Below are 26291 nucleotides of genomic sequence, written 5' to 3'. Positions count from 1 at the left end.
CTTTTTCTAAGGAAGTTTTCTCTTAGGTCCTGTCCCGTTTTCCGTGCTCTGAGCAGTGAGTTTGTATGTGTCAGGGCAGAGGCATAGTTGTGAGCGTGCATAAGCATGTGTGAGCGTAGCAAATGTTAGACTCGTATGCATGAGCTCAGAATCCTGAGGAAGGTTACACTTGCAAAGTTTTCTCGACCAATCATGACAGGTAAAGCCTGATTGAAGCTTCCCTAGACTCCCCCTCCAGACACAGAGAATAACTTTCAAGACAACAGGTATTTTGCCTCTGAAAAGTCAGCTTTTCAGAGGAAGGAGGTGGTCGTTCCAGCCTTGGTGCTGCATAATCAGCCAAGATGGCGAGTGTATGAAGAGAGCAAAGGGAAGCAGGCAGAAAATAATGCACAAGGATGCCAGAGTTTTAGTTTGGCTTTTGCAATGATAAAGTGGGCATTCATCTTGTCGTTATTAAATGTAACATACACATTAAGCCAACTGAGCATTTCCTAGGGCCCAAGTGAAGTGCCATGTGAGAGACGGGCCGGGCCTGAGCTGAGCTAGGCTCCAATTAGCGCAATGAAAGGATACTAGATGTAGAAGTCATTAGTTTATGACAGCACAAAATAGTTCCCTGAACTGTAAGTTAAGAACAGACACCTTGCAGTTCTCTCCCATGTGTTTTAATTTTTCCCCCTCTTGAGGGCCTTTCTTGTAATTTGGGAAGCTACAGTTCTTTACCCAGGAAGTTTCTTCCGCTTTCTCAGCACAGCCAGACAGGGAACATGCCCTCACACACAGTACCCTGGGGCCTCGCAAACAAAAAAAGAGGAATTGCAGCGACTTTCCCAGACATGCTCTTTGAGAACAGTTTAGCCAGACATGACCCTGATCCTGCCGAGTAAACTGGGGATGCTGTGTGAGCCCTGCAGAACACGCGGGGGGAAGGCGACCACTGCTCAGGACCTCGCCCTCTGCTGGTTCCCATGCCCTCCCCTGTAATGACTTAATTCAGATTCGATGTTTAAAATCCTCCAAGAGGATAGCCCTCGTGTGTGAAATTATAAGTAGGTACTGAGACTAAGCCAAAGAAAAATTAGATGAGTAGAAATGCAGCACAGCTTCAGTGCTGGAGACCAGGCCCCAGCTGCCCTTGTTAGAAATGACCTCACTAAGGCAACACAGTCCAGACTCTTCTTCTGTCCAGAGACTATAGTCACCTGTTCTTTTTCTCTCTCCCACCCCATGACCCCTGCACTCCAGGAGAAAGAATGACGAGAACACAACACTAGAGACAGTTTGCCATGACCCCAAGCTCAAGTACCACGGCTTTGTTCTGGAAGATGTTGATTCTGAAAAGTGTATTATGAAGGAAAAAAAGATGCAGGGCGAGACGTTCTTTATGTGTGCCTGTAGCGCTGAGGAGTGCAACGACCACATCTTCTTCGAAGGTGGTGAGTTTTCCTGGCCTCGGGCTGGGCCTGACTTCCTCCATGCTCACTTCCTGTGTCTCTGGTCTGCAGCCTCAGAGCTCTTCCTTCTGTGGATGATGCTGGGAGCTTGGGCTCTGTGGGATGGCAGCTCTTTCACCGGGTAGAAAGAGGTGCTCAAGGAATATAACATGGTGGCTCTGGTCCTTATCAAATCTGACTCATATTTGGCTTTGAGGAATTTTTCTCACTCACAGCTGTGGTTCTCCAAGCTCAGTACCTGGAGCAGCAGCAGCTGACCTGAGAACTTGTTAGAAATGCACATTCTGGGCCACCAGGAAATGGAATCCTCAGTTCTGGGTGCAGGACCCCTCAATCTATTGTAATAAGTCTTCTGGGTGATTCGCATGTAAGTGAAATTTGAGAACCACTAGTCTAGAGATCAGAGGAGACTGTTAAATGGGAAAGGTACTTTGAATTAACTCAAGGGTTTTGTGTGCATATTCCTAGGATTTTTCTAAAGGGTCTTTATCATAGGTTCCATTTTAGAGAACTGAAATGCAGAGGGAGAATAATGAACCAAGGTTTACCCGTGGAGACGGGGAAGACTCTATCAGATACTACTACCCTTGTTTGAAGTTCAGCATTCACTAAACTAGAAGGGAGGGCGCATACTGTTCCTTCGATCTAAAATATGACTCAATAATTGTTTAGTGATGAAAGTAACACGTTCCTTATCAAAAGTTCGAATAATCAGCAGTACGTAGAATTTTTTTTTTTAGTTTTTTGTTTTTTTATATCATTGTTCATTTTTAAACAATATTTGCTTCCCCCCACCCCCTCAGGTGTAGTCCCCATAGAGTTTCCTTCCTCAAGGCACCTGAGCACCATCACCTCAGTCCCCTGTGCTCCTCCCTCCCTCCCTCTGATCCCTCTCCCTCCTCCTCCCCTGCAAGATGTCTCTGGTTTGTAATTGTCCGTTTTTGCTTTGCTGTGTTTTGTACTGTTGTTATTTTTTTACCCTGATGTCTTATTTGGTTCCCCTATATTCCTGCTATAAGTGAAACCATCTGATATTTTTCTTTTTCTTTCTGGCTTATTTCACTGAGCATAATTCCTTCTAGTTCCATCCATGTTGCTGCAAATGGCATGAGTTTATCTTTTTTATACACAATTTATACACAATTTTTATACACAATATTTTATAAACAATTATATACACAATATTCCATTGTGTATATATACCACATCTTCTTGATCTTTAAAGACTCATCACCCAAAGCAAAGAAAGTCAAGGCAAAGATAAACACCTGGGATTACAGCAAACCGAAAAGCTTCTGCACAGCAAAGGAGACATTAACCAAAACAGAGAGACACCCCACTGATTGGGAAAAAAATCCTTGCACTCCAGTCAACTGATAAGGGACTGATCACAAAGATACACAAAGAACTCACATGGCTTAACAAAAACAAACAATCCAGTCAAGAAATGGGCAGCAAAACCTAAAAGACACTTCTCCAAAGAGGAAATGCAAATGGCCAATAGGCATATGAAAAAATGTTCAGCATCCCTTATCATCAGGGAAATGCAAATCAAAACCACATTGAGATACCACCTTACACCAGTAAAAATGGCACATATCCAAAAAGTAAGTAGAATTTTTTAAATAAAAGTTAACCTCACTCTCAACCCAACTGATGATAATCAATATTTACAATTTGTTGAGTGCACCATTCAATCATCTGTTCATCTTTTTCCTTTTCCCCTTTTGTCTGTCCCAATTCCCTCCCTCTCTCTCCCTTCTTCCCTTCCTTCCTCTGTCCATATATCCATCTGTCCATCCATCTAGCCTTTCATGTGTCCATCTGCCCATCTAGCCATCCATCCCATCCACATATCCATTTTCCAGGGCAAGCAATAGTTGATCATTCTGTTATAGAGCAACCCCGATATTAAACGGGTTCCTGGCTGTGGGTCCTCACCTGCGCGCTTTAAAGGGACTTATGAATACTCTACTACAGACACACGCAAAAGGGTTAATAAAAGGTTTATTTACAAGAGAAAAAGAAATAAGGAAAATGTACAACTCAGGGAGAAAATAGGGAAATAAAGTCTTTAATGCGTCCTACCCGATCCGACGACCTGGAAACCCAAAGTCACTCTCAGAGCTGACCGGACGCTGCGAGCTGGCTGAGAGCCCAAAAATGGAGAGAGCCCCAAAGCCCACGTGTCTGCCTTTTGTATCCACCTGGCTGCTTAACCCCACCCTCAGGTCCCAGTCACCTTCCCTTTGGTGGTGATGGGATTTGGAGTTCCCAGTGTCTTTGGCTTTGACCTGGGGTGGGGGTGGAGTCCACAAAGCCTATATGGAATTAGCTTTGGGACATCCTTTTCCCCCTAACAATTCTATAAATATTGTTTGCCAACTTTTTTTTCTTTTGCAGCCAACCAACTTTTACTCTTCCTTCTAAGCAAGATCATGCATATAGACAAACTGCACACTTATTCAGTGTTCTTTATAATGCTACATTATAAATTGTCTTCTGACTGATTTCACCAGTCTCCTTTTAGTGGATTATTTAGGTGCCTCCACTTTTCTACTTAATACTACATTGAATATATTCATAAACTATATTATGCATTTGTGCTAATAATTCTGCAAGATTTCTAGAGGTGATACCTTTGGATCAGAAGTTATGCACATTTTAAATTCAGATGACCACTGTGAAATAGCTGCTTCTCTACCAAATATCTGAGCAGATGTATTTTCGCATATCATCTCTAATACTGGAGATCGTAAACCTTTTAATTTCACCATTATAATAGTGAAAATCATATTCTTTAGATAGTATGAATGAAATCTCAGAGTGGGGAAAGGTTATTTTAGCCCCAGATAGGTCTGTTTCAACAACAAAAGAAATCTTGGGACACCAGTGCTATGTCTACAGACTACTCCCGTGTGTGTCCAACTGTGGGAAAAAGTGTGTCTCATGCTTTGTGTGTGGTGTTCACTAGCACTACAGTCTCATGTCTTTCTCCCTGTGTCCTTCACCACCTCCTCCCTTCTTTACCCAGCCAGATCCTGGCTACCCCCTCCCCCCCCCCACCCCATGCTGAATTTTCAGTACCCCAAATCAAGTATGTACGTCTTGTTGGCACAACACTTTGCAAAATGACTCATCTCCCCTCTTTTTTTATCTAGCAAACACTCCTTTTCTTTATGTAATTTGAATCAGGAGGCTAGCTATAACCAAATTAAATCACATTAAAAAAGTAACATCTGATGGCCTGGCTTAACATGTCAACTTTGAAAAGAAGACAGAGGCTAAGCCAAAGTAATTAATCTCTAATAGTAAAAGGTCCAGCCATGTTTACTACAATCTATGCAACTTTCCCCTCCTTTTGCTTACTGACTAGTCTACAATGGAAAGTTTATTTCATCCAAAAGTGTTAAAAATTGATGAATGGTCTGCAAGTTGGATATGTGTATGTGTATTAATAACTTCAGTTTTCCATGTATTTCAACTCAGGTGATGATCATGGGCCCATATTCACATTTTCCCTTTTGTTATAAGACTATTTCTTTCCTTAAAGAATGTGAGGTAATCACATAAGACAATACCTCATTGTCAATTACTCAAGCAATCCAGTGTGTAGCTGATGACTCAGAAGCCTGGGTAAATTCTCCTCTTCTTCAAAAGCGCTCCAGGGAGATTGAATTTACTCTTGTTATCTAATAGGTGTTTGCTTTGTAAGCATTCTTTTCTTTACAATGGGGCACTTACCCCATCCAAAGAGCAGCTATTAGGAGCAACATTTTGGGATCCATTTCTCCTCGTATAGCTTCTATCCCTTTTTCAAAGTACTTTTTATTATTCCACTCCAATGAGATGACATGTTTTATGTTGTTTTAGTATAGCGATCTGTTCTCACTGCCAGATTTGTGATCTGCAGATGCAATGGATGTTAATTACTTACATCTTCTATTTTTCTTAAATATACACAGGAAAAAATGTTGAGCCACACTGGTTTATAAATGTGATCTTTCTTTTCAGTGCTGTTATTAATGATAAGCTGATGCAATGGATGTTAATTACTTATATCTTCTATTTTTCTTAAATATACACAGGAAAAAATGTTGAGCCACACAGGTTTATAAATGTGATCTTTCTTTTCAGTGCTGTTATTAATGATAAGCTGACATTCAGAGAGAGTGTACTGTTGCCATTTAGAGTGCTCAGCCTTTTTAATGTTATGACCTCACTTAATCACATAGCCATGAAGCTACTGTAATTATCCCCATCTAATGGGTAGGAAATACTGGGCTTTGAGAAGTTTAATGCTGTCCAGGATCATGTGGCCACCAGACTGGTGGGTGGGTGGCCCAGCTAGAATTTATAATAGCGTGTGTGTCCACTGAAACATTTGTGAGGATTTTCCATCCTTTTTTATTCTCCCCACCTCTGTCTCTATCTATTGATATCCAAACAGATAACATATTAATAGTACACACATTAAAAAAAAAACAAACAAATGTGACAAAGTAAAAAGGAACTAGCATGGTAAAAAGGAAATCTTCCTTTCAGTTTGTCCCCTAATTTCTCTGACCACTGTTGAGAGTGAATCATCTATTTTTCCAGAGCAATTTTCCTGCTTGACATTCTGCACGGAAATCCTGAATTTGGTAAAGCATATCACTGAGATTATTTTATAAAAGTCACACTCATTGATATATAATTTACATGAAATAGAATTCATTCTTGTAAAGTACATGGTTTATTGAATTGTGACAGATGCCTGCACCTCTTTAGCTGCTCCCATAATCAAGACAGGACACTGTCATGGCCCTGAAGACTGCTTCTCTCTGAAAGGTGTAATGAAGAATTCTGAAGAAGTCAGTCTACCCCTACTCACCAGGGTGTATGACTTCAGAGAGAAGAGAGTGTTTGTATTGGTCATTGTATTGGTCATTTGTATTGGTGGCTTGGTGACAGCTGTCAGTCAGATAAGATCTGAACCAAGCATAGTGTGTGGAGAGGGGAATATTGTACTAACAGCTACCTTGCCCTGTTGACTTGCAAATGACTAGTGTGCTTTGCAGAGACATTGTGTGGTTATGGATCTCTCTCTGAACCTTAAAGAATCAAACACAATCTCAGTTTTGTTCACTCCATCAGTAGTTTCTAAGGGCACTTGGAAAAAACAATGCACAGAGCACTGGGCAAGGAGATGATTCTGCTGTCTCAGGTGAAGAAGAATCTAGGGCATGGTTAGGATTGGGAACCCAAGGTGGCTTCCTGGATTTAAGGCCTTTTGTATCATTTATTAGTTTTTCCTCCATGGACCAGTTACCTGACATCTCCATGCCTCAATCTCCTTGTCTGTGAAGTAGAAAAAGACAAGGAGAGGGTCTATGCTGTTATGACAGTTGACCAGATCACATACATAAGGTGTCACAGTCATGCCCAGTATGAGTCACTGTTAGCTGTGAGGATTATTTGGGCTGTTTCTGATGGGCTTTGAGGGCATTGTTTGTGTAAGACGTGAAACCGAGACTGAGCAGCCCTTCCTCTGCTCCAGCTTGAGGTTTTACAGAATTTTGACCAAGGCAAGCCAGCACAGCATCCAGGCCCCCTTGGAATGATGCCATTTGAATTATAAGGGAACTTGCTCTGCTTTAATCCCTGCCTCATCCAGTTTCTCTTTCTCTCTAGACATCTTTGTAAAAGCAAGGGGAGCAGTCTGAGTGTAGGGTTTCTAATCAAAGCTAACCACATCACTGCCACCGTTGGATATTACAAATTAGGCATGTTGTTCCTGTTTTGACTCAGGAGCACAGCAGGAGGTAGCTAAATAAAACTAGAACAATTCACAAGTGCCTTTCACATCAGTGATTAAGGGGAATGCAGCTCACAACTTCCAGGGGGATTCATAACTTTTTTTTTTCCCCTGAGGAAAGCTTGTTTCGGGCCACGTGGCCTTCTTATTGAATGGTCCTGTTACTATTGACTACCTAGTTCTGATAATAGTACCTCTCGCCTAGGGTGGTCTTGGGGATTGAGGGAGATAGATGATGTTTGGGAGTGCCTTGCATGGTAACTGGCCCACAGTACTTGTCTCCTTACTGACAATTGCCTTCCCTGGGTAAGGCCAACAAGCAGCCTGCCTCTTGTGCATGGCGGAACTCTTGCCACTAAGTGTGGATAGTCCAGCAGTAGCAGCAGCAGCAGCTCCAGTGAGCTTGTTACAAGTGCAAAACCACAGGGCCCTCCTTGACCTGTTGCATCAGTGTCTGCTTTGTGACAATGTCCTTGGTGCTTTGTGTGCACTTGAACATGTGAAAATCACTGCTGTGAAGTCAGCTGCATCAGGATGGAAACAGAGGTGGGTCTTGCTACCCTCATGCCATCAATTTGCTAAGCTGATCAGCACAAGACATTTCGTCATAAACCTGGTCGTTTGGAAATCAACTAACTATTCTACTCAGACCATTCATGTAACAGAACTCCCCAGTGATATGTGGGTGTTTTTCAACTGTGATTGTAAAATTCATATTTTATATACTCCTCAAACTTTAGGTTATTGTGGATCTGGATTATCAGCACCTTTTCAATATTTCTTCAGTTTCCATGACAATCTTCATATTAGTTCTCTAATATTTCCCAAAGCAACAAGATATTTAGGGATGTTTTCAAAATGTATTTTGAGCTATAAGGGAGATGTTTGGTAGCTTGGGGAGCTCAAGACGAGCAATAGAGTGGCATTAAAAGTCAAGCCTGAATCAGTTTGTTCCTTAAGTGATCATCTGCTGGAGTAGCATGCATGGAAAGCAAGGAGGAGACTCATGGGGGTGTCTGTGGGCCACTTCCAGCTCCTGGGAGACTGAATCCCTGGCCATTTTACCTTTCCTCCTATCTTAGAGCTGAACTGCTTCTTCTAGAACTTTAGAGATACCCTATTGTGCAAGAAAGAAAATCAGCCTTAAACTCAAGAGTTTGAATAATTTGTTTTTAAGGCCAGAAACCTGTCCCTTTCCTTTGCTGAAGTACAGCTGAGCTGAAGCCATGGCCCAGGCCCAGGTAGTGGGAACTCATAGAACCAAAGAGCCAGGGCTCCCTGCCCTGGGTTGAGAGCCTCCTGAGGATTCATTCCTCCATGCTGGCCTCTTTCAAGTGTGTTATCTTGTCTCCTAGAACAATAACTATATTTTTTTGACATCTTGTTTAGTTTCAGCGCTATTGAATCACCATTGACAACAAAAATTGTAAGATGTTTCAAATGTACCTCATGATGGTTTGATATCCACATTTCAAAAGGATTCTTCTCATCAAGTTAATTGCTGCATCATCACCTCAAACATGTTTTTGCATGAGAATTTTAAATTCTACTTCTTTAGCAAATTTGGATTATATAATAGAGTTATCGACTATAGTCAAAATGGCATGTTAGATCCTCAGAATTTAGCTTATAACTGAATTTTTTTTGTTCCCATTTACTAATTTCTTTCTATTCCCCCACCCCTCAGCCCTCGGTAACCACTTTTCTACTGTTTCTGAGTTTGACATTATTTTAGATTCCACATATATATGTGACACCATATGGTAGTTGTTTTTCTCAGACTAGACTATTTCATTACCATGAAATAATGGCAGGCCCCTCCATGTTGTCGCCAGTGGCAGGATTTCCCCCTTTCTTGTGGCCGAATGTCATCCCATTGTGTGAATAGAGCACATCTTCTTTATTTCATTTTACTGACAAAGAAATGGCTTCTAGAGATTAGGGTCATTTCCCAAGATCTCATAGTTGCTTCTTCACCTTTTTCCCATAGGAGAATTAGAGAATCTTACTCTCTTTCAGGGACTATCTTTACTTTCCAAGTTCAGGGTAGGGTGGGAGAGTGTTTGTCATCAGTCTTACACCCACCTGCACACCTTACATAAGAGACCTCCTATTCTGTGGGCACACAACTGGTCCTTAGACTCACCTAGCAAATCCTTGGCAAATGGTACAACCTCAGGCCTGCACTGCTGATGCAAGTGATGTCAATAAACCAGATGCTTATTTTGAGAAGATCATGGTCTCTCCAACTAGATTGTTTGGGTTGAAATCCCAGTGAAGCCATTTATAAGTTATTTGTCCTTGGGTGACCTACTTCCCCTCTGTGTTCCCCTCTGAAAAATGTAGAATAGAAATAGTGTCCACTTTGAATAGGATGATTGTGAAGATAAACAATTTTATTCATGTGGGGAACTTAAAATAGTACCTGGCACAGAACATGTATTCAATCAGTTTTGACTGTAAATAGGTACTATTGTTCCCCTAGATTTAAATGCCTTATCTTTAGATTTAGCCAGATGAGTGAGGAGCTTTGTACTGACATCAGGCTGCATTCTTCTCCTTCCTGAAAATTCCTTCAGCTGCATTGTGTATAGGTCCCATCCATTATAAGCAGCAGTACTGTGAATCAGGGTGACACGTTCACTGTAAAGAATGCTGTCGAGGAAGCTGTTCACTGTGTTGTGTTATCTTCATGAGGAAGTCAGGAAAAAAATTCTCTCAGCTCCCTGCCTTAGTAAGACTATTTTCTTTATGAGGTCATGTTTGCTTCTCTTTTTAAAAAAAAAAAATTTGTGTGTGAAGAATGGGGTGCAGGTCAGATGTGGGGGTGACAGTATTCACCAGAGAAAGAGTGGCGGGCAGCACAGGTGGATTTACTGAAATGCACTGGTAAGCATTTCGGGCAAGAGAGGAGAGGTCTGCTGCACCATGACGGTCAGCTCCCTGGCCTGGGATTAGAGATGACAGAGCTAAGACTTAACCCCTATGTCTTATCTTAAGGGCACTTTGAAGCAAACCGAGCAGAAGCAGGAAAGTTACTTTGATAAAAGACTAGTCAATAAATACTTTGGGCTTTGTGGCCAGAGAGTCTCTGGTACAGTTACTTGACTCTGCCTTTGAAGCAGCTATAGGCCCTGTGTAAACAGTTGGTTGTGGCTGCGTGTTACCTCAGTAAAAAAAATACAATTAAAAAAACTTCATTTATGAAAACAGGCTTCAGTGGACCATGGTGGAGGACTCCCGGTGCCTTAGTGGTGGGTGTGGTGTGGTGACATACTTCTGAAGAGGCGTGAATCTGTTCCTCTGAATTATATAAGGTGTTGTAGCCACGTTACTTCAACAAAAAATACAATTAAAACACCAAACAGGTTTCAAGCCAAGGAGATGTGCATTATTTTTGTATTCCCTGTTTCAATACTACCTGTCTGGAAAGTTTAGAGTCTAGTCTAAGTCATGCTTCTAGCAAGTATATGAACATGTGCTTGATGGTGATGTCACTTCTTGCCTGTTTTCCCACATTTATCTGGCATTTGCCTTGATTCCAGCTCCAATTTTACTTTTATCTTCCAACATTATGCCTAGCTGTAGGTTGCAGCTAATTAAAATAATAATAATAATAATAATAAACAGGATGGAACTCTATCAGGTTTCCTTAGAAACTAGGACTCTAGAAACCATTTCTGACTCAAAGTTCAACCGATGTGGTTCCCTGGAGAAGCAGACCCTCAGATGCTGCCTCTCACCCAGAACTGATGCGGCTGGTTGTCCAAGGCTGACCTGCCGGCTCTGGGCAGGTTTCAGTGGTTACCACACTTTCTAACCTGAGAAGTGGAGCGAAGGAAGCCGAAGAATCCTGGTACCACAGACTTCTATTCCTCCCTCTCTCGTTGTAGAATTTATTTTAAATGGAAACAGCCTCTTTGGTTTGCAAGCCTAACTCTGGCAGGAAGACAAATGATTTTTTTACAGTATCAGACACATGGTTTCCTGTCTATGTTTAACTTGCTAGCAGAACATCTCAGCCAGCTGGTTCCCCCTGGACCTATTGTGTCCTTAACAACGTTGCTTCACGCCATCCAGCAAATGTACCCGATGAATGGATCACGGGCCTCACACACTTGATTGACTTGTAATGATTCTGAGTCAGGGAAGACTTAGGAAGTGTGGGCACTTTCTCTCAAGTCTCATTTTGGGTTTGTTCTGCTTCAGCATCAGGAAGCTGGCTTCTTGGGGGAACTCTGAGCTCTTGCACTTAAGAAATGGAAGAAGAAAACGGTGCTTTAGCAGCTGCAGGGGTGCGGGGTGTGCTGCCTTGGCCATGTGCATTTGCTGGGCCTGCTGGATGTACGTTTTTTGTCTCAAGAGAAAGAAACCAGATTTATTGTCTGATCTAAATGCAGAAGCAAAAAAGAAGTGCGGAAATATGGTTGAGCAAAGTTGTTAGAAGAGGAAGAAACTTAGGCATTAAGGTTACTAGTCTCACTCCAGGGAAGGTAAATCAGATATGAGAGGTGATGACTCAGTGCTTCAGGAGCCTTCAGTTACAAAGGAGTTAAACCTCGAAGTCTGAATCTGTAAGTACCCACGTCTGGCCAAGGAAATAATAAAAAATGGTACGTGCCAGCGGGGGCGGTGACTCAGTCAAGGGAAGCTTCAAATCTACTTGTAGTGACTTCAGGCAAAGCAACTTCCTTTTGTAGTTTTGGTTTTTTTCCCACCCCCAAAGCAACAAAGTAAACAAAGATGCTCTGTGGTCAGATGTGGTTCCTGGTTGCAAATATTTCTACCCTAGAGCTTAATTCTGATATGAATCACCAGCAACGGAATCCATTAAAGACGTAGATGGTCTCGAATCCCTTCCATGGGTGAGAGACCAAGAAAACACTTGGACCAGGAAGACTGGTGCTGGCTGTCAGATAGTGGTGACACCACCACCATCTCTCTCCCCACGCCACCTCTGGGTGTTCCAGAAACAACACGTGATGGGGGTTGGCAGAAAGGGTTGACTGAGGTTCTTTTTTGGCTACTTTGCAAATATCCCACTGTCCCACTTGTGGAAAAGCACCAGGGAGCTGGCCAGCCCCTGTGAAAAGGACTTTCATTTCCTGTCACATTGTTACACCACAGAGACCATATTTACCTCCAGTTGGACATCTAGCTGACTTATTTTTGTAAAATGTCTTCTGGTCCTCAAATCCTACTCCTGCATGTTGCTAATTAGATAAGATATATAAGATATTAGGTAAGGTGTTAGATAAGATATTAGATGATATAAGATTTTAATACACCTATTAAAAAAACTAAAATTAACTTTTAAATAACTCATTTTAGTTTTTCTAATTGTTTTTAAAAATAGACCTCATTTTGACTCCTTAGGATATAGCTGGTTGCAGTGTCAAGAACAGTCGATCCTACATTTAGTGACTGAAACTAATGCATCCGCTCCATTTTTCCAGAAAAATATTCCATTCTATCTTCCAGAAAAATAGGTATTTCAAAATACCTATTTCTCCTGCCAGGCTGAAGTAGCTGTTCTTCACCTTGGCTGTATATTGGAAACACCTGAGAAGCTTTACAAACTACTCATTAACTGGGTCTGAGCCCTGTGGTTTCTGACTTAATTGGTCTGGGTCCTGGTATCAGGATGAAAATAAAACAAACTCCCAAGATATTCCAATATGCAGCCGGTGTCGGGAATTACTGAACTCAAGACAGTTTGTTCTGCCAAATCGCTTTATATTTTTCATCAAGTTCCCCATATAACCTGGAAAGGGAGGGTAACATTTAGAGATCAACAACCCCCACAGGAAGTGGTGGGAATTCAGGCTTCTAGGTTAGGGGAGGAGAGAAACGAGCAAACCAAACACCTATATCCCACATCCCTGAGGAATAATAGGAGTCTTTACTATAGGATATTACGGTTCTTTCCACAGTTTTACAAGCGGTCCTTCAGGAGGCCAAGGGCCTCGTTGGAAATAGGCATGCAAATGCCTGATGGAATTACAGGTTAAGGGCAAGCACATTTTAAATGTGCACAAGTGTGACTGTAAGTTTGGGCTATGAGGCCTGGATACCAGGCGGAGGCAGAGACAGGGCAGCGGGGAGGGGAGAGGTAGTTGTGTGTAGACGCAGGAGCTGAGACACCCAGGTGGGAGGGAGTGCAGAAAACTGATCCAAGGGAAGGAAATGAGAAGTGAGGGTGTGTTTCAATGACCCGACAGGTATTGATAATGTGAATAATTCACGTGCTTTTCTAAAGCATCTTGTCTGCCTGTTGGAAATGCTACAAGAATGTAAGAAATGTATCAGCTTCTTTTAGGTTTCCTGAGACTAGGAGGGTCCTCAAGACAGAGTAAAAGATGGCAGTCAGAAAACAGGCCATCAGAAAAAGAAGCGAAGAGTCAGGGCAGGTGGGGTTTCTTACAAAGCTCCACTGTAGTGGTCAGAAGGCCATCACATGTCAGATATGCTCGGGAGAACATATCTCAGACTTGAGGCTGTTTATGGATGGACAGACATGAGACAGGTCATGGGCATCGTTTCTTAGCAAAGCCTGACACGATATAGACATCTCGTGCTGGTTTCCTTTTTTCTAAAGCCAGAGCATGAGAAGTAGCAAGAATCTATATCCTGGGAGGACCGTGAACAATAGAAGCACTGTGGAAGAAATGCTTAACGCCATACACACGGGATCAGGAATTTCATAACTGCCTGGAATGACCTGTAATTTGAAACTTAACAGGCACGTGTAAAGTCAGGCATGTAGTTTCAACAATTGATTGCAGAGGAGCTGCTTGTCAAAAAGCTGGCTTGGCATCTATTCGTGGCTACAGACCCATGGCAGTAGAGGTGAGTTAAGGTCATTCTGAAATGGGATGATCTGGTTGAGAGAACCCACACAAAAACAAGCCAGCTAGTTCCTAAGCAGCACTCATTGGAAGGAGCAATAACCCACTGTAATCTCTGCTCCCTGATTACATCCCAGGTATTGTCCCTGGGTCTAGAAGACATGTCATGGTGGATTCTTGAGTAGAACAAATGATTTCAGAAAACAGTTCACGATATATTAGTAAAAGCCCCTGGCATTTATGGGATGCCTGCTATATTCTGGGCAGTCAGATTTAGCATCTGACAAATCTGTCAGACTTTAGAGTATGATGCATATGTCCTTTGGAGAGTGATTAAAGGAATCTGAGATATTAAACCTGAAAAAACAATGGTTTAAGGAAACAGGTTAAACACCCAGGATGTAAATGAAGAAATCATTTTGTTGCTTTTTGCTTTAGAGAGCAGTGTGAAAGCCAATGAATGGATGTACAGGAAAGTCACACTTGACTTAATGTAAAGCAGGTATTTCTAAATATCCTACTATTTAGGCTTTACCCTCAGAAGTCTGTAGGTAGATCTACTACAACCTCTCAACCAGAGGTTTTAGATATACCTCTGTGGAATATTCCAGAAAAGAGCAGACTACATGGAAGGCCCTTTTGTTGGGGAGAGAGGTAGGAAGGAAATGATGTAAGGGAGACTGGAATGGAACGTGAGAAGTGGGAAACAGTGAGTTTTGAAATATGTATAATTGTAATAAAACAGTCACATGCATTGGAGAGAGACGAGAAGACTTCCATCATTTTGGGAAAAAAGTTTCAAAATCTGCCCATAATGCCAAGCAGTACTGTACCTATGCAGTAAGTGAAATGAAATCCTGCATGCCCAGTGAGCTCACTGAACTTCTAATGGTGAATTAAAATGAATTTTTATTGTTTGCCTGAATTTAACTGTTTGCCTTTTATTGATAAAGTGAATGGGAATCACATCTCATTGTACACTTCAGCAGTTTATTTGACTAGAAAATGCTCATGGATCATTTTCTCATTAATTAGAACTGAATACAATTGAACTAGGGTTTTGCACACAAATTCACTATGAATTTTCTTTTTAGGAGGGAAGCGTCTCTATGGCAGAATACCAGGGAACTTATTCCATGTTTGCAAAAGCCATGCTTCTGAAACTTCAATGTATAAATGAATTAACCAGAGAACTTTTAAATGCAGATTTTGATTCAGCAATTTAGGACAGGACTGAGATTTTACATTTCCAGTAAGTTTCCAGGTGATGCCAGCAGATACTGTTGATCTGGGGAATACACTTGGAAGAGCAGGTGCTAAGAGATTATTTCTGTTCCATGAATCCAAAAATTTGATGCAGAAAAAAGACATGGAAAAATCCTCAGAAAGTATATGTGTATATACATATGCATAATCTGTATATATGTAAGGTAACATGTAATACATATTATATACATGTATATATATGATGGCTTGGGAGTGTATATGTGTGAAGGTGTGTGAGGAAAGCAAATAAGGATATGGTATGTAACAGAACAAAGAAGCAATTTGTTTTGCTCCTTAAGAAATCCTTCATCTGTATCTCTAGGGAACCCAGCATGTCTGTACCTGGCCAGCCCTGTGACTCAGTAATGCTTCCTTTGATGTTGACTGAATGTACTTGGAACATGGCCCGTAAATGCTTAGGAGATATCTGTGTATTTGACTCACTTTCATCGTTTTCTTCATTATAACTGCTACAACTTTAAGAGACATATGGTTCCACCAAGTAGTGTCTCCAGAAAGACAACTGTCCAATGCAAACAACCTCAATTTCTGAGTACAGTCATATTGACGGCCTCCAAAGCCTTCTGGTTGATTCCAATTTTTCCCTTCAGACTTCTGTCTGACAAGGTTGCATCATTTCACTTTTTCAAGAAAGAATACTGCAGCTCAGACAGTACATGGGGGAAATGGCGTCTCTAAAAAAAGAATGATCATGTGACTCCCATGACATGTTACAAAAAGAGGCAGAGCAGACTGCAGTCGAGCCATGTACTTACTGCTCTTTCCATGCTGCTCTGCCACATCAGGATTTTTTTTTTCTGGTTAAAGATCTGTGAAAGATGTTATTAATGAAAACCATTTTCTGTTAAGATCTGTCATAAAATAATACAGACTTATATTTGTTGCATGCTTCTCTACCATAAAGGGTTAACACTCAAGAGCTTGACAAGCATTATCTCCTGAGCCCTTCAGCCCAGTGGGGTTGGTGCTGGGTTGTCTTTATGAAACCCATGGGGAAGGCGGGACCACAAATCTCAGTCAGGAAACAGCAAATTTTTAAAAACAGACCCAAATTTTTAAAAGCCAAGTTTTTCTGCCTCTCTATATAAAGAGTGATCTCTGTAAATTTTTTAATCTCATGATAGACTTTGAATATTCTTGGAGTTTTCTGATGCCTGATGAAATATTACGAGTTTGAGTTTAAAGCTGTTTTTTTTTTTTTCCTCCTTCAAATTGTCAAATAAAGGCAACTTCTCCACATGCATTGAGAAAACTATGACATTGGACCTCCGCTCAATTGGTGTCTAGGAATAGAGTGTCTGAATTGCAGGTGAAGTAGCATGAAAGATACCAGCACACCACTTCGATTGGTGCCTTAAAACACTCCAACGATAACCCCTTCCGAGAACAGCAGGACATCAGAATTTTAACAGTAATTGCTGTTGCAGAGTATCCTGCTAACCTGTTTAAGGAAAGAAAATTGATCTTAAATCTCAGCCAGCAAGCATAGTATGGCAAAGAGAGATGATTCTGGGATCTATAGGAAATTTGGGATAAGAAAATGCTTAAATAAGCTGTTTTAACAAAATGTATTTTGTGTCAGTTTGTTTGGAAATTACCTTTTTTTTTTTAACTTAAAGTGAAAAATTATTTTAATACTGTGCTCCTCTCATTCTTCCCGATAACTTAGATCATCCTAAAATATAAATCAAATTGTCAGGAAAGAAACCACTTGCCAACAAAACTGTTTATGTAGTCGATGAGCCAGCACCGTGACATCTGGAGACCTGGAATCACTGCTGTAAAGGCCCAGGCTAGATTTATAGAAGGCTCTCAATTTATAAAAATTCTTTCCTTGGTAGAGCAGGTGCCTCCATTTTATTTTACTGTGCTGGATAGGATATCCAATTCATATTGAGTAGAAGTAGCTATAGTTGGCATAAGTGTCTGAACTATTTTCAAAAGGAATATGTCTAACATTTTCCTGCCGGAATAAGGTTTGCTGAAAGTTGTTCCTATATATTCCTTATAGAGGCATTTATCATATACTTTGTCTACCGAGTTGGTCCTGTAATCTTTCTCCTTAGATTATAAATGTGGGTAAAACCAAACCAATAGCAAACCCTAGAAATTTGACTGTAGAATTGAGGCTTACAGAGGGCAGGGGGAGGGTGGAGAGCCTGATGTGTAGGGGCCCAATGGACTGTGGTGGGTAGTATGGGGGTAGCGTCCATCTAAAGGGTGTAAGCCTGTGTCACTGCATCATATGCAGCCTTGTACCATTATCACCTCAAAGGAAAACATGAACATGGGCAGTGACAGTAGTTATTTTCTTTGTTTTAGTGCTAAAATACTTTCCTAGTAAGTTGGTCTTGCTGTCTTTATCTTTATTTGATCTCCTCTGCTGGATTCAGCTTGTATTCTTTTATTTAGTATTATTTTTACAAACCATTGTATGTGAGAGATTCTGCTGCAGTTTTCTTTTCTCATACTCTTCCAGTTATGCTCCTTTCTAGATGGGATCGAGAGCCATAGCATACTTCTAGTCTCTGCAGGAGTTTGTGCAAAATCAAAATGACCTATTCCTTGAAAGTTTGGTAGCTCTCAGCTTCATCTGGGACTCATGTGTGTTTGGGGTTTCAGAGGGATGTTGCTGATCTGATATTTTGGGTCACTTTTTTCCTTGCTTTTTACTTGAACAAAAAACTTTCAGAAAAATTGAAAAAAAGTACAATGAACCCCTTTATATCCTCTTCCATCTTTCATATTTATCGTGTGTTAGCATTTTACCACATACACATTTCTGTGTGTGTGTTTGTGTGTGTGCCACATTCTATATCCACACTTCCCCAGGGCTTTGAGGTTGCTATTGTATGAACTCAGGGACCAGGCAAAAGCTCACACACATTTGCTTATGTTACCTCTTCAGTGAGCTTCCTGTTCTTCTTCACGTTGATTTTGAACAGGAGGCGCCATTTGTTTCTGAGGGCATAATCTGGCTTTTTCTGGTGGTGCCGGCTTGATTAGATTCTGATTAAAGATTTTCATAAAACTTTTGGCATAAAGATTTGGGGAGGAAGACAGTGAAAATTCTGTGAACCTCAAATTCAGACATGTTTTCAGTCATTAATACCAAGGAAACAAATTTAACCATAAAAATTAGCTAAAAAAAAAAAGGTTAAGTTTATACTGTAGGAAAGATTTTCACTACTCATGCAATATCTTTAATATTTGTAAGATGACTCGGGTTTTATAGTTCTTTGTGGGTCATTTTGATAAGTTGTGGATACATATTTTAAGGACTTAGACCATTGTCTGAGTTCTCAAGATCATTAGCAAAAAAAATTGTATGGGATTTTCTTATCCTTTTACTCTTTGCCATGGCTGTAATTATGGGGACGCCCCGTGCCTTTGCTTGCCCAATTTATCAGCCTCACAGCGGTTTATACTACAATATATCAGTCACTCTCTCTGCCAATTTGGGATGTTGTTCTTCTACCTCTTGTATCTTTGTTTTCTGTTACACTGACTGCCATTTTTACCTTTATTCTCTCTTTTCTTCTATAATCTTGTCCTTTTGCTAAACTTTCATGCTGAGCCCTAAGTTGGTGAATTCTATTAGCTGCCCTAGCTCCTCTTTTTCCTGACGCTGCCCCATGAGCGAGCACCATTGCCAGACCAGGCTGGGCTGCTCTGCCCCCACCTCACTGCACGTATGTTCTATAGAAGTTTCCACTTCTATAAAGTGGGAATGATACACTTCTCCAGCAGAGTTGCTAAAAGGGTGCAAAAGAGTCCCTGAAACACAGTGTTTGACATTTAGTAGGTGCTCAATAAATGAATACTGTACTTTTTAATATATAATGAGCGTAATGACAGGAGGCAGGAAGTGCTTCCCCCACATATCTCTCTTTAGCATGGCTTCCTTCTTTGGCTCTCAACCAGCAGCACAAATATCCTGTTGCTCTAGATGAACATGCTGGCATGTGAAAGTCTTGTGGTTAGATCGACTCTGCCAACTTCACAGGATCTCAGCAGTTTTCATGTGGTGTTCATTAGACACCAGTGCACCAAGGTGTGCAGAGAATGACACTCCCTTATCCTTTTCTATTGCCTGGACAGATTAGGATCTTAGCAAAATTGCCCGAGTCCCTTTCTTGAATAGAGGAATTTTCTAAACTACTTCAAATATTAAAGTAAGAGCACATCTCTCTCAAATTCATCTATATAGACTTGGCTTTTATCCACACCCATTTACCAACCTATTTAGGTGGTGTTTCCTATATTGGTCTTAATGTTTTGTTTGACTTACATGTGACTGACATTTAATATCATTAATTATAGAGGTTCAGTTTTAAGTACATTTTAGGAGCCACTGTGGGATTTGGAGATAGCAAAGGTCTTAAAAGAGTGAGAACAACCTGTTTACATTTGTGTGTGTGTGTGTGTGTGTGTGTGAGCGTTTAGCAACATGTTTACCTTTACCTTTAAGTCACTCCAAAGGAACATATACTATGGAATGTCCCCTTGAGGCATTCTGCCAGCTTGTATGTTTTTTATGGCATACTAACATTTGTCCCTGACATTTATCTTTTAAAAATATTTATTTATTAAGACTGACATTTGCAAATGACTCCTTATTTGCTGCAGTCTGGCCTCTATGTAGGACACACTGGTTAGAAATTTTCAGAATTATTCAATAGACCTCTGAGTTCATTGCTAGGGAGACAGCTTGGTGAAAAAACAAATATTTTAGAGCTACTCAAACCTGGGGAAACAGACTCCCCCTGCTTGCCTTCCAGTGAATTCTTGTAACTCAGTTTCTCCTACTCTCCTCCCTCCCTCCTTCACCTTCGTCCTTTTCTTTCCTTCTCTCTTCTCCCCTTCCTTCCACATTACAAGTTTGTTTGTTGTTCTCGCCATCCTTGTTCCAAAGAACCAAAGTGGTAGATGGATACATACATTGTGGTATGTTCCTAAAGTATTTCTTCCTAAAATGAAGTATTTGAAAAAGTATTCTGAATATGTCTTCACACACATTTGAAGTTTCTGATACACATAGTAGGTGCTCAAAAAATGTTAGTTCTCTCTCTCATTCTTTTTCCCAAAAATGTATCTGAAATAATATGCGTAGCCCAGGAGTAAGACATGGCCTCCATAGTTAGTAATTTTTAAAAAAACAGGGAAATTAGAATACTCTTGCATTTTTCAATAAAATGTGAATACAGAAGAACACAAACAATTGTCTAGTTTGATCAATTATTTTAAGACTGACATTCTTGTAATCTCTTGCCCAGGTCAAAAAAATATAACTCTGCCAGCCATTCTAGAAGGTCCTTCAAGTTCCCCAGCTCAAAGACTCTTCTTATCTCTGAAAGTAACCACTGTACCTCTTTGGCAATGGCCACTTCCCTGTACTTTTTAAAAATCACTTTATCACCTGAGAGTGCATCTGTAGTACCAGGCTAGTCCCACCTCTATCATTATACCATTATTATTTAGTTATTTAATAAACCTAAGGTCTCTTTTAATCTATTGCCCTCCCCAATTTCCTTTTCAACTCTTACAGTACATCTGTTGGAAAACCCCCTTGACCTATATTGTTTCACAGTCTGGATTTTGCTGAATGCACATTTATGGTGCAGTTGACTGAATTTCTCTATGCCCTGCATTTCCTGATGAAGCAGCTAGATCAGAGGCTTCACCAGACTCGGGTTAAATCTCTTTGGCAAGTCTATAGATGGGGTTATGTTCCTCCATTGAAAATAATAATGTCTGATTGTCTCATGATATTAGTTGGCATTGATGCCCGTTGCCTAGATCTACTTAGTTCATTAGGGGTTGGAAAAGGGTAATAGTCTATTTCTAGCAACTCATTTTCATTTATTAGTTAGAATAATTTGATAAAGAGATGTTTGATTTAGTTTTTTGGTTACAGAGTGGTATGGTTCTTAGAAAAAGGCAAGATAAACCCTTGCTGTATTCCCTTTATTTTCTGGGTTTCAATAATGAATTGCTATCCTATTGTACTCAAAAGTGAAAAAATGCATTTTCTTTAATATTATGATATTATAAAAGTAAGCATACTTGGGCCTCCCCGGTGGCGCAGCGGTTGAGCGCTGGGTTGTGAAGCTGCCCACAGCCTCTGCGGCGCTGGTTGGATCCCTGGCTGCTCCCCGGCCACCTGAGGAGGGTCCCACATGGCGCGCAGACCTCTCCTGCCGCCCACTGCTCCCCTCAGCATTGTACTTCAGTCCTTCTGCCTGCTCTGCTCCCTGCTCTGGCTCTGGTGAATTCTCTCACCCTCCCGCGCTTCTGACTGTACCCAGTGCATGTATAAACTAAACAAACAACAAATAAATAAATAAAACATGCCTCTATTTAAAAAAAAAAAAAAGTAAGCATACTTAATGTATCCCATAGGCTTCTTGTCTTTTTTAAAGCTCCCAGTGAGAGGGGAGCCTCTTCAGGATAACACCTGAGTCAATTTGTCATGATCTTATTAGTCTTTGATCATTTCCTTGTTAAATGGTCTGAGAAAGTAGTCCAAATTGACTGTTTTCAGTCCCAGAACTAGAAGTGGCCATTTTTTCTGGTTTCTTCTCTTGGAAGAGTTCTATTGATGAGATATTTTCTTTCTGAAGCAGGACTCCATGAACTATAGGCTTTTAGAGGAAACTTAGACTTAGTGAGGTTAAATGACTTGTCTGGGAGCTCATGGGTAATTAATGACAGATACAGGAACAGGATCACTATCTCCAGTTTCTAATCTACTGCTCATTCACTCCACGTTTCAGGTATCCCTGGGGATGGTACCCACATGCCATGAGCAGATTACAGGGAGGCTGGGTGCAAAATGAAACATGTACCTGCTGGAGCAGAAGAGAACCTGGCTCCATCATGGGGTGTGCCCTTTGGGAGAGAGGAGGTCAGCTCTGTGGAATCACCCTCATCAGATTGATTCCTCAGATCTATTCTATTAATTCTTTCATTCATTCACCAAACATGAATTTTCTCCCTAGTTATGTGCTAAGCTTTGCGCATATGATAGTGAACAAAAACTTTATGACTATAATTCTACTTAGTCTATGAGTAGAATTCAAGAGAAACTTAACAAAAGAATTGATGGCAAGGGAAACATTTGCTTAGTTTCATAAATAAAAAAGGTAAACAAGAATGTTGTAGAAGAAACCAAGGCTCACATCAATATTCTTCTCTATAAAACAGGGCTATTAATGGAAACTGACTTAGTTATTGAAAAAGTAAAGTAAGATGATGCTTATGAACTGAATCACTCGGTGCTTAGCTCAGTACAGCACATTATATGTGAGTTATATTGTTTTTGTTCAGGGAGTTCAATGGAGGACTTCCCATCAATTTCCACTGCAAAGCTGGAGCTTTCTTCACATGTGGCAGAAACTCAGACAGAATCCACACTGGCCCCTGGGGAATATAGCCCATCATACCAGGTGGATCTACCATTGGTGCCAGTTTCCTCCCTTCCTAACTTTCCAGAGAAACAAATAAGCCTGAAACTTTCTGCTCTAGGAAATCCTGGCAGAGAGAGCAGAGCTTGAGGGCCTTCACTCTGCCAGGGCACATCACGTGTGTGTGTGTGTGCATGTGTGCGTGTGCGTACTGTGGACTTCTTGGAAGTCTGCTGATGTCTGTGGACCCCCTTCTCTGATTCAGTGATGGTTTACATACACAAAATATAAAACAAATATAACAAATCTATGATATTGAAGCAACAACTATTTTTTAACTACATTTGTGATACAGTAAGTTTTGCTTTTGTAGTAATGTTTTAAGTTACAAGATCTAGCATCACATCTAAAAAATTGAACTGTCTCAGTGATGAGCATAAATGATGTGCTAACCATCCACCTCAGACCTAACAGGACATGAAAATATCTGTGGATTTCTACTGGTGACTAAGTCAGAGGTAGGACTAAGACTAAGAAATGTTAAATTTTAGTTAAAGATTAGAGAAAATTAAAAGATGTAATTCTTGCTCATTTAAATTCTCAGACTCCCGAATTCTACCCATGGAGCCCAATCTAGGAACTTCTTCTATCATAGTGTACAGCCTCATGTTATGAAACTTGAAGAAATTCTTCCTTTATTAGTAAAAGTCCCCAGCACTATATCTGGCCCATGTTCCATAACACCAGTATAACATGAATGTCACGTGATTCACCAATGACCTATGCACCAAAGGGCAGTTCACAGAAGTTTCCAACAATAACATTTTGAGCCTCCTATGTTCTTGGCCCTAGGATAGGATCTGAGAAAAGAAAAAGATTTTAGGGTTTTCCCTCATTTAAGGCTTTTTCTTTCTAGACAGAGAAAAGACCTTATTTGCAAGGACTCTTCTAGGGTTCTTATTTAAGAATCCAGCAGAATACTCTACATACTCAGAACATGCCCCTTCAGATGCTTTATCCAAGAATTGCTGACACCACTTCGTGGACAGCTACACAATCACTTAGTGCAGCACCTAATGAAAAAAAATACCTTATCAAATTGGGAGGTTATATAAAGTCATTTTTAATTGACTCCCCGATATCAAGTGCAGAGACAGTGGAGTATGAGGTTGACAGAGGGGGCCCTCCCCAATCAGACAGAATTTATTTCAAGTATCAGCTTCGTAATTGTCTAAGTTTATGATCTTGGGAAATTAATTAAACTTTTGACATTGGCTTTCGTATCTGTAAAATGGGACTATCATAATAGCACCATCTACCTCATAAGAGTTATCAATTAAATTTAAAAATTACATAAAACTGTTAGTGCACAGCCAGGTAGACACTAAATGTTTGATTTATGAGTTTCTGTGTAATTGGGGATTGATGAAAACAAATCCTTCCTGCTGTTCTTTGAGTAAAGGAAGTGCTGGCTTGGCCTACATGTATAACTGCTGGTTATTCTAGTGGCAGCAGAAGGGTTAATCCTGCGAGAGTGTGTGGGTGGTTTCTGTTTAGATAAAACCACATCCCAAAGCTTCCTTTCTGCCAGGCTTGCTATTGTTCAGGTTTTTCACCATCTCTTTGAAGTTTTAAGATTGACAGATGTTATTCAATAATTCCTCCCCACTAAGTTTTTATATGTAGGTTTTCAAAAAGAAATCACAGGAAATTGGGGGGGGGGAGTAGAGCTTTGGTTTCTATAAATTTCAGGGGATTTTTGATTTTTACATATCATTTAGTCTAAAACAAATAGTTTCACATATAAACAGGAATTAAAACTACCAGTGATAAATGAACATGTATTTGGATGTTATGCTCTCTTAAGGAAATGGAGATGCAGCTAAGTAATCATGCAGCTACTAGTTAATTTTCTCTAACTGTGATTATATGTGAAAGAGAATATTCACACTGGACCAAAATGTAGTCTCTCCAAATTCTGGCAGTGTAGCTTTACGGGTTATAAAAATAACACCTCTAAAGGGGTCTGCAAACTTTTTCTATAAAGGATCAGGTAGTAAATATTTTAGGCTTTCTGGGCCAGTTATGATCTCTGTTGCATGAACTTCTTCCTTTCTTCTTTTCTGTTTTAAATCAGCTCTTTAAAATTGAAAAGTCGGGCAGGTGCTGGGTGTACTGTGATGAAAATAGGTCTGCTTCACCCATTTTGAGCTTGCGTTCTTATGGGAGTAATAGCCATCAGAGAATCAGACCAATCAATGCTTATGAGACATTTCACTGACAGGTTGGGTACATGAAGCAAACACTTTCATTGGATACTTCAGATAATAGAGGCAGGGCTACAGAGAGGGAATGCTGTTTCTGTTCTTGCACCTGCATATTATTTCATGGGCCCCCTGAGTTCTGCTCTCCTGGCTTCTATTTTGCTGGGTAACAGGAACAGTCCATTCCTCTCCACAAGGACTTTCCTTTTTTCATTTTGCATTTCTGATACTTTCTCTCACTGCTTTGTCCCACCACTTCTGTCCCTTGCCCTGCTTGTCTCTTTGTTCTATTCTGGCCTCCCCAGGGTGAGTAAATTTGAGTTTTCAAGAGACCGTCACCTAATGGTATACCTTTTCTTTTTCTTGTTAATGTATGTATTACTGTATCTTCCCCCAATATAGTGCTTTTTCTTTCTTCTTGGTTGCTGAAATTCTCATTTTAGTGGTTACTTTTCCAATTTTTAATGACAAAGAGACCTAAGGTGTTTTGTTTTTTATTTGTTGTTGGTTTGTTTTGTCTAGAATAGTCAATGAAAGTTGGTATTTCCACTTAGAACTTAATACTGAATCATAAGAAATGTAAACACTCCAAATTGACATGGCACTAGTTTCAGTGTCCACTGTGCTTTAAGTAATGTCCAATACAATTTAGGTAATGTACCCACTTTGACCATTTTCCTTTCTGTTCCTTTGTACAGAGTTGTCAGCTTGGGAGAATTATCTTCCTTAAACAGATCATATATTATTACTTCTGCTCTGCCCTCACCCATGTCATTTAGAAGTACCTTTGTATTACAACATTATATAAGTTTTAGATGTTCCTTAAGAATCAGCATGTGCACCTGCTATATCACATTCTTATTTTTAACCTAACATTCCTTTTTCCCACTCTTCATTGGCCAATAGATGGTTAACGCCATTAGGCAAGGACCAATGTCAGTCCTTGCCAAGGTGTCTTCAACAAACACTTAGCTGGCATAAATTTCTGGGCCTTCTACGCAATGCCAGAAGACTGGCATATATTGCCAGGAATTTGTATACAAACCCAAATTCCTCTTTGAGGACAGTGCCTTACCCATAGAAGGCACCCAGTAGTGCTACTTATTGAATGAATCTAGCATCTGAGCATGAGACCTGCTCATTAATGGATACCTTTGAGGAAAGGTCAATGGGGTATTAAGCAATAGAATTCTGACATTCATGCCCGATGGAGACAGATTAGCACAAAGCTC

General features: G+C 40.5%; 1 protein-coding gene across 3 annotated transcripts in view; it reads left to right on the top strand.

Annotated features, from left to right (window-relative positions):
* Positions 1–26291, top strand: part of TGFBR2 (transforming growth factor beta receptor 2) — a gene marked incomplete at both ends in the record, with an annotated part of 84999 nt that overhangs the window by 39067 nt on the left and 19641 nt on the right. For 2 of the 3 annotated variants that reach the window (XM_084247409.1, XM_084247408.1), the window contains one exon: positions 1249–1436. The exons of the other annotated variant lie outside the window; for it this stretch is intronic. In XM_084247409.1, the coding sequence (XP_084103535.1) occupies positions 1249–1436 (188 nt within the window). The remainder of the gene's footprint in view (positions 1–1248; positions 1437–26291) is intronic. 3 annotated transcript variants of the gene reach the window in all.

Source organism: Talpa europaea (assembly GCF_964194135.1).
Source record: "Talpa europaea genome assembly, chromosome: 11".
Lineage (NCBI taxonomy): Eukaryota > Metazoa > Chordata > Mammalia > Eulipotyphla > Talpidae > Talpa > Talpa europaea.
Note: the sequence above shows the minus strand (reverse complement) of the source record. Positions and strands in the feature narration are given on the sequence as shown.